The sequence below is a fragment of the Cebus imitator genome, unplaced genomic scaffold (assembly GCF_001604975.1).
Source record: "Cebus imitator isolate Cc_AM_T3 unplaced genomic scaffold, Cebus_imitator-1.0 Scaffold69, whole genome shotgun sequence".
Lineage (NCBI taxonomy): Eukaryota > Metazoa > Chordata > Mammalia > Primates > Cebidae > Cebus > Cebus imitator.
This window is the reverse complement of record NW_016107384.1, coordinates 1,844,899-1,853,732: the sequence shown is the minus strand read 5'-3', so window position 1 is coordinate 1,853,732 and position 8,834 is coordinate 1,844,899. Positions and strand designations below refer to the sequence as shown.

The 8,834-nt window shown below is 39.5% G+C and overlaps 2 protein-coding genes across 9 annotated transcripts in view; one reads left to right on the top strand and one right to left on the bottom strand.

The window, feature by feature from the left end:
* The window catches only part of PPP2R3C (protein phosphatase 2 regulatory subunit B''gamma), a 31,854-nt gene extending 29,727 nt beyond the window's left edge, over window positions 1-2,127 (top strand). For 3 of the 4 annotated variants that reach the window (XM_017530815.1, XM_017530816.1, XM_017530813.1), the window contains one exon: window positions 1,667-1,973. In XM_017530815.1, the coding sequence (XP_017386304.1) occupies window positions 1,667-1,855 (189 nt within the window). In that variant the 3' untranslated portion in view covers window positions 1,856-1,973. Of the gene's footprint in view, window positions 1-1,666 lie in introns of all 4 variants that reach the window. The other variant, XM_017530812.2, reaches the window with a different exon arrangement.
* A 3,555-nt stretch (window positions 2,128-5,682) lies between these two features.
* The window catches only part of FAM177A1 (family with sequence similarity 177 member A1), a 36,915-nt gene continuing 33,763 nt past the window's right edge, over window positions 5,683-8,834 (bottom strand). For all 5 annotated transcript variants that reach the window (XM_017530817.2, XM_017530818.2, XM_017530819.2 and 2 more), the window contains one exon: window positions 5,683-6,386. In XM_017530817.2, coding sequence (XP_017386306.1) covers window positions 6,180-6,386 — 207 coding nt within the window. In that variant the 3' untranslated portion in view covers window positions 5,683-6,179. The remainder of the gene's footprint in view (window positions 6,387-8,834) is intronic.

Sequence of the window (8,834 nt, the reverse complement as noted above, 5' to 3'; positions counted from 1 at the left end):
AGGGAGACTCTGTCTCAAAAAAAAAAAAAAAAAAAAAAAAAAAAGGAGGAAGAGAGTCAGTAGAGTCTACATCCTATAGCAGTCTATTCAACTGTAAACTGAATTTTTACCTTGGAAACTGCTTAGGTTCAGGCACTTTTTTTTAGTATGCTAAAAATCTAGTATCACTTTGATACTAGATTATAGGAGACATCAGTCTCCTTAATTTTGTAGTAAAATTACTACAAATTTGATAGTAATCTTACTACAAAAAGATTACAAAACGTACTAATTCCTGGTAAACATCTATGTTGTACACTTCATAATATAGAAATTCTTCTATATGTTCCAGTAAGTTTTAGTACAATTTAACTTCTTTCTGGATGACTAATGTATATCCACAAAGAACTCCTCTCCCCCATCCTAGTAAAATGTTGACATCAATATTGGAAATGAAGCTATCACTATCTCTGAAATATTTAAATGGTTTTTGCTTTTTTGTTTTGTTGTTTTTGAGACGGAGGTCACTGCAACCTCTGCCTCTCAGGTTTAAGCGATTCTCCTGCCTCAGTCTCCTGAGAAGCTGGGATTACAGGCACATGCCACCACGCCTGGCATATGGCTAGTTTTTAGTAGAGACGGGGTTTCACCACGTTGGTCCAGGCTGGTCTCAAACTACTGATCTTGTGATCTGCCTGCCTCGTCCTCCCAAAGTACTGGGATTATAGGAATGAGCCACTGCACCTAGCCCTTAAATGTTAAATTAAGCTGAATTGTTAGCTAAAAAAATTAAAGCAAACCCTTGTTAGTCAGGTGTGGTGGTATGCACCTGTAATCCCAGCTACTCAGGAGGCTGAGGCAGGAGAATGGCTTGAACCTGGGAGGTGAAGTTTGTGACAAGCCAAGATCACACCACTGCGCTCCAGCCTGGGCAACAGAATGGCACTGCGTCTCAAAAAAAAAAAATAGACAAAACCTTGTTTCACCATCAGTTAGAAGGCAACAGAAAAATATGTAAGAAATTAGTTAACATGCAGTCCCAGCGCACTGCATTAGATAATTCTGCCACTAATTACCTATGTAGTTGGATTAGATTAGATGCTGAGCCTTGGTTTCTTCATCTGTAAAACAAAGGATAATTATCACATACAGTACTTAAGGAGTTACCCAATAAAATTTTGTGATTGTAGGTAGAGAAAAGGAAATTGCCTCTCTGTTAAATGGAAAAGAATAAAAGTAGGCTGGGCGTGGTGGCTCACACCAGTAATCCCAGCACTTTGGGAGGCTGAGGCAGGAAGATCACAAGGTCAGGAGATTGAGACCATCCTGGCTAACATGATAAAACCCCGTCACTACTAAAAATACAAAAATTAGCCAGGTGTGGTGGCTCGTGCCTGTAGTCTCAGCTACTTGGGAAGCTGAGGCAAGAGAATCTCCTGAACCTGGGAGGTGGAGGTTGCAGTGAGCTGAGATCATACCATTGCACTCCAGCATGGGCGACAGACTCTGTCTCAAAAAAAAAAAAAAAAGAAAGAAAAAAAGCAGAACAAAAAATTTACGTAGGCCCAGGGGGCAGCCCTCAAGTTTATTTCCTCTGTACTTCAGAGGATGCAAACAGCCCACAACACCGTGCGTAATAGAAATTAAGTGGATTACATTTCATTGTATTTTTTTTTGTCTCTTGCAGGATGAAATCTTTGACATGGTAAAACCAAAGGATCCTTTGAAAATCTCTCTTCAGGATTTAATCAACAGTAATCAAGGAGACACAGTTACCACCATTCTAATTGATTTGAATGGCTTCTGGACTTATGAAAACAGAGAAGCTCTTGTTGCAAATGACAGTGAAAACTCTGCAGACCTTGATGATATGTGATCTCTGAAAGACTAGATTGTCTTCAGTAAGAGATATTTGAATGCTGCGTGTAAAGCCTTTAAAGCAAAATCCTTAGAAATGGTCAAAATAAAACACTTATATATGTCTAGAGAACACAGCAAATGTTTGGGTTGCTGGAATTTTGGTTGCAATAGTTTAGAAGCAATAGGATCACATATTGCTTGTTAGGAGAGGGGTAAGTTCTGGTTCCTTTTAGCTCAAAGGATTTGCTGTAGGTAGATGATACTCAGTTTAAATCTGTATAATCTTCAGAGATGAAGTTTCCATGGAATTTTTCTGACATTAGTCATTCAGAATGTGAATATTTGAACGACAGTGCATATATATATACACACACACATATATATATAATCTCAAAGATTACAGACTTTCTCATTCATTCATTCGAGTAGAGCCATTTCATTTCTGAGTTAGTATTAGGACATTTTTTGAGAGGGTTTAAGCGATTCTCCTGCCTCAGCCTCGAGTAGCTGGGATTATAGGTGCCCACCACCATGTCTGACTAAGTTTCGTATTTTTTTTTTTTTTTTTTTTTTTTTTTTTTTTTTTAAAGACGGGGTTTCACCATGTTGGTCAGGCTGGTCTTGAACTCCCGACCTCAGGTGATCTGCCCACCTTGGCCTCCAGAGTGCTTGGATTACAGGCATGAGCCACCATGCCCAGCGTAAATTTCGTATTTTAATAGAGACAAAGTTTCACCATGTTGGCCAGGCTGGTCTCGAACTCCTGACCTCAAGTGATCCGCCCATATCCCAAAGTGCTGGAATTACAGCCATGAGCCACCGCACCCAGTCTTTTTGGTTTTTTCGGTTTTATTTTTGAGACAGTCTCCCTCTGTTGCCCAGGCTGGGATGCAGTGGTACAATCTCTGCTCACTGCAACCTCCACCTCCCGTTTCCAGTTGATTCTATTGCCTCAGCCTCCTGAGTAGCTGGGACGTGAGGCGTGGTGCACTACCATGCCCAGCTAATTTTTGTATTTTTAGTAGAGGTGGGGTTTCGCCATGTTGGCCACGCTGGTCTCAACCTCCTGACCTCAGGTGATCCACCCACCTTGGCCTCCCAAAGTGCTGGGATTGTAGGCATGAGCCACTGCACCCAGCCTTGTTCTTTAATAGGATGTTTTAATAAAATGTATTCAAACTAATATTTTACTTTCATGAAAATCATTGGTATAAAAAATTTGTCTAGTTTTATTAACCAATACCAGAGTTACATTTTACAAAACTTAATTCCAAGCCTGGGCAAAATGGCAAAACCAAGTCTCTACAAGAAATAAACAACATTAGTTGGGCATGGTGGTATGAGCCTGTAGTCCCAGATCCTTGGGAGATTGAGGTGGGGAGGACTGCTTAAGCCCAGGAAGTTGAGGCTCGAGTGAGCTATGATTGTACCATTGCACTCCAGCTTGGGCAACAGAGTAAGACCCTGTCTCAAACCAAAAAACAAACTTAAAGAATTTTTGTTAAAGAATTTGTGTTAATTCAGGGTAAAGACTTCAGTTATACATTACATTTCATTTTTATGAGATGCTAAAAGATTAGAAGAAGGTAAACTCATGAACTATGATCCAGAAGGAACTGGATTTTTTTTTTTTTTTTGAGAGTCTTGCTCTGTTGCCAAGGCTGGAGTGCCTTGGCTCACTCGAACCTCTGCCTCCCAGGCTCAAGCAATTCTCCTGCCTCAGCCTCCCAAGCAGCTCGGATTACAGGCACCTGTACCGTGCCTGGCTAAAATCTTTGTATTTTTAGTAGAGATGAGGTTTCACCATGTTGGCCAGGCTGGTCTAACTCCTGACCTCATGATCCGCCCACCTCAGCCTCCCAAAGTGCTGGGACTACAGGCATGAGCCACCACACCTGGCTGGAACTGGAAGTAGGAAAAAGTGAGTGAAAGAGGCTTAAAATAAGACAAACCATTGAATACATTTATGGGAAATTTTATATTTGCATAAACAAAGTATAAACTTAAGGCATAGTGATTAACTGTATTTATAAACATTATCAAGTAGCCACTATTGGACAAGTACCAAAAGTAAAATTCAAGAAACAAAACATAGGTCACTACTTCCTTTTACTACAATCGTAACATTTTCTGGGTAAACTCTTTAGATGCTAATACCTCTAGGGAGAGAGGTTCAGATCACTTTTAGACACACCTACCTTCACTTGATAACCAAGTAAATATGTGAGTAAGGTACTATCTTGAATGAAGTGAAAAACTAGAAGGAAGAGGTCAGGTTAGCATGTTTTAGAGCTACTGGTGAACTATAATTCATGGGACATTATATAATCAAAAGATTAATCTTTGAGATGGAGTTTTGCTCGTCGCCCAGGCTGGAGTGCAATGGCATGATCTCGTCTCACCGCAACCTCTGCCTCCCAGGTTCAAGTGATTCTCCTGCCTCAGCTTTCCTAGTAGCTGGAATTACAGGCATGTGCCACCACACCCAGCTAATTGGTATTTTTAGTAGAAACAGGGTTTCTCCGTGTGGATCAAGCTGGTCTCAAACTCCCAACCTCAGGTGATCCGCCCACCTCAGCCTCCCAAAGTGCTGGTATTATAGGCGTGAGCTACTGCACCTGGCCAAGATTAATCTTTTAAGCACCAAGTTATAAACGGTTTACCCCCATGAATAAAAAGATTACCATCACTTACTATGAACCACCATTCCATGAAACCATGTAGCTGAGCACTCCTAATGAAAAGTTTAATTATCCTTCCTAATTTCTTCAACCTGTAGTTGAATAACTCAGTTCATGTTCATTGACACAGATTTCTATTACAGACCCAAATAAAGTATTGACGTTACTTTCTTTGGCCCTATATTTTAGATAGATATAAGACTGAAAACTTAATGCTGTTTAGAAGGCTATTAACATAACCATTAATGTCTAAAAGTTTTAAGTTTCTGAAAAAGGCTTTTAAGATAAAAATTTATGAAACAATCCACACATTCTTCCTAACCCACATTTAATTATAAATCAGTGTTATGCTGATAGAAGGTTCTATACACACATTTACAAGTACTTTTTTTTTTTCTCAAGACAGTCTCCCTCTGTTGCCCAGGCTGGAGTGCAATGGCACGATCTCAACTCACTGCAGCCTCCACCTCCCTGTTCAAGTGATTCTCATGTCTCAGTCTCCTGAGCAGCTGGGATTACAGATATGCACCACCACGCCTGGCTAATTTTTGTAGAGACGGCATTTCACCATGTTGGCCAGGCTGGTCTCAAACTCCTGACTTCAAGTAATCTGCCCGCCTTGGCCTCTCAAAGTGCTGGATTACAGGCGTGAACATTGCGCCCAGCCATATTTAGGAATATTTTCAAAATAAGCTTTACAATATATATCTTTATGAGGCTTACAAATAACCAAGTAGGTAGAGGAGTGGCCAACTACGTTCAAGTAAACTGTCCAGTCTTTACTGTTGCTATCATTATCATCACTGCACCTCATACAATATCTATTAGCTCCTGATGGATTAAATCTATACCTGTCCCACTATCCCCAACTCCCCCAAAACCACTTTTCTGTAAGATTAACGCTGAATGGATAATATAACCAGGATGCTACATGGATAATCACTAGGTATTACCATTTGAATACAATAACATTAATAAATCTATTCCGTAAGTAGTGGTAGTGTTTTTAACATTATGTTTAAAGCTAGTTATTTGAGTCCTGAAAAAGAATACAAGATTAAGTGGCTTGCACTAAAAAATGAAAGCCTATCTTAATATCTGGTGTTATAAATGCAGACTATTCCATAAAACAGTTTTTCTCAATGAAAGAAAATTCAAAGTGTTTCCATCTTGCTCCTTTTATTATATGGTGAAGCATCCTTAGTGTGAAATTAATGGTTAGATATAAAAATGCACAGCATAACATGAGAAAATCTAGGAGAAAATATCTTCATTTCAATCTGAAACTGGGGGATTATCAATTCCAATTAGACTTAATCAGCAACTTACCTTTTTTTAAAAAAAAAAAAAACAAATGCACAAATGACAGGCTTGATAATTTAACTCTTCTTAACAATTAAGGCTCTAAGACGTCCTTAACTTTTTAAAAGATCATTTTAAAACAAAAGCACTAATTCTATGCACAGTAAAAACAGTACAAATATCTGAATTTCAGATCTGGCTTTGGCTAGATAGAGCCTAAATATGAAGAAACATTTTCCATTTCCAGATATTTTAATAATTTAAAATATAAATAATTGTATTAAGTCCCACTGAATAAAGAATGTGAAAGTTTCTGGTATTAAGAAAAAAAGTTTGAAGCTTGATAGTCATTTCATTTTATGGTGGGACAGAGACTGGATTTTGCTTGCTTTCCATAATTACTTCACTGTCTCCCTCCATTTCAAAATTGAGATTCACAAATGAGCTGGATACCACTGTCTCTGGTTGATCTGTCTGAACAGTGGAATCAGTCTGCAATTTATTCTGTTGGTATTGTCTTTCTGCTTCTTCAGACATCCTGTTTTCTTCTTCTTCTTCTTCTTCCTAAAAAAGAGGAAACATTAAGAATAGTTGAAATATGAATGTATATAGTGCTGTTTCCCCGCCGTCAGCTTTTGTTAAAAAAACAAAACATTAGTAACACGTTCAATTCAGTTTGGTCCAATTAAGACACACTATCCCTTCTTCTGCTCTCAAAATGAAATAACTATAGTAAAACATTTTAAGAAAAGTAGTAGTTGCTGTTGTTGTTTTGAGACATAAGTCTCTCTCTGTCACCCAGGCTGGAGTGCAGTGGCTCACTGCAACCTCCACCTCCCAGGCTCAAGCAATTCTCCTGCTTCACCACACCCAGCTAAGTTGGCCAGAGTGGTCTCAAACTCCTGACCCTCAAGTGATCTGCCCGCTTCGGCCTCCCAAAGTGTTGAAATTACAGGTGTGAGCCACCGTACCCAACCTGAAAGTGGTTATTTTTTAAAACAGGGTCCAGCACTACGTCACTCAGGTGAGACCTGAATTAATTTTGACAAGGACTATATTTCTTTCATTTTAAGTCTAAGCTAAATAAAAAGTTAGCTTCAACTGTATCACTTCAATTGTAGGGTGCCAGCCTATTCAACTGAATAGGCTGGTTCATTTACTAAATGATATACAGCATAGTTTTCCCATAAGCAACCAATTATGCAGATAAGGCAGTGCCTACCCCTAAGAAGTTTACAATTTAGAAGGGAAGTTAAGACATGTAAAAATCCTATTAAGACGGATGCAGAGATTTTGGGTAAATAATTTCTAGTTGCACAACTACTAAATTCATTGGGGAAGGTGGCATTTGTATTGGACCCTGCAGAACGAGTAGTCAGCACACAGTGAGTAACCCCAGAAGATTACTCCGGGGTTTGCTTGACAATAGAGTGACCATTTAGGAGGTGAGTATAATAGTCCAGATGAGGTAATGAGGCTCTCTAAGTAAGGCTTACAGTGTTAAGAAATATTTATTTGTTCATAAAACATGTTTGAAACCATACAACAAGTGTTGTCAGCTAACCTTTCCAGCTTCATGTTCAGCCAGTCCCACATTGTACCTTATGCTCCAGTGACAAGAAACTATTATATTTTTGCCATTTCCTCAACCACACAATGTACCTTCATGCCTCTACATTCTAGCTTTACCTGAATTGATGCCCTCTAATTGCTTAAAGAATAACAGATTCCAATATTTGTTGTGCTCACTGATATACACTAGGTGCTGTTTTAAACATTTTATATAATGTATTTAATCTGTAGAGCAACCCTGGAGCATGGATGCTGCAATTCTCCTCATTACAAAGATGAGGAGATTGAAGCTTATAGAGGGGTTAAGTGTTTTGTCCGAGGTTACAAAGTTTTAAGTGGCACAACAGATTTTGAATTCAAGCCCTTTGGTTTTTAAGCCCATGCTCTTAAGCACTAAAGGTTTTTTATTTTTATTATTATTATTTTTTTTAGAGATGGGGTTTCACCATGTTGGCCAGGCTGGTCTTGAACTCCTGACTCAGGTGATCCAACCACCTCAGCCTCCCAAAGTGCTAGGATTACAGGTTTTTTTATTAAGACTAAATTCACTTCACTCTCACCTTAAGACTGCACTACTTTTAAACTGTCCTCAAATTTTTGCATATTAACACCTATCACATACACATTTCTCATATTAAAAAAATTTTTTTTTTTGAGACAAGAGCCTTTCTCTGTCACCCAGGCTACAGTGCAGTGCCGTGATCTCAGCTCACTACAACCTCTGCCTCCCGGGTTCAAGCAATTCTCCTGCCTCAGCCTCCAAAGTAGCTAGAATTACAGGTGCCCACCACCACGCCCAGCTATTTTTTGTATTTTTAATAGAGACAGGGTTTCACCATCTTGGCCAGGCTGGTCTTGAGCTCCTGACTTCATGATCCACCTGCCTCAGCCTCCCAAAGTGCTAGGATGATAGGCATGAGCCACCGCACCCAGCCTCTCGTACTTAAAATTTTATGTGTCAAACCCACTCCACTTTTCCTACATCCGGTCCATGTGCTCTAAGTATCTTGTTTCTTCATCTTAGAATGATAATTCAAAGAGAGGTGTGTGAAGATTAAAATAATGTATGTAAGGCATCTCACATAGCACTAAGACAATGAAATCTAGTATAGTTTTGCACCCAGATCATAGGGAACTTCTAGTTCTAAAGAATTCCAAAATGTGTGTTTTTTAGATAATATATTAGGCTGGGCGTGGTGGCTCACACCTGTAATCCTAGCACTTTGGGAGGCCGAGGTGGGCAGATCATCTGAGGTCAGGAGTTCAAGACCAGCCTGGCTAACATGGTGAAACCCCATTTCTACTAAAAATACAAAAAATTAGCTGAGCATGGTGGTGTGTGCCTGTAATCCCAGCTACTCAGGAGGCTGAGGCAGGAGAATCACTTGAACCCAGGGGGCGGAGGTTGCAGTAAGCCAAGATCCTGCCATTGCACTCCAG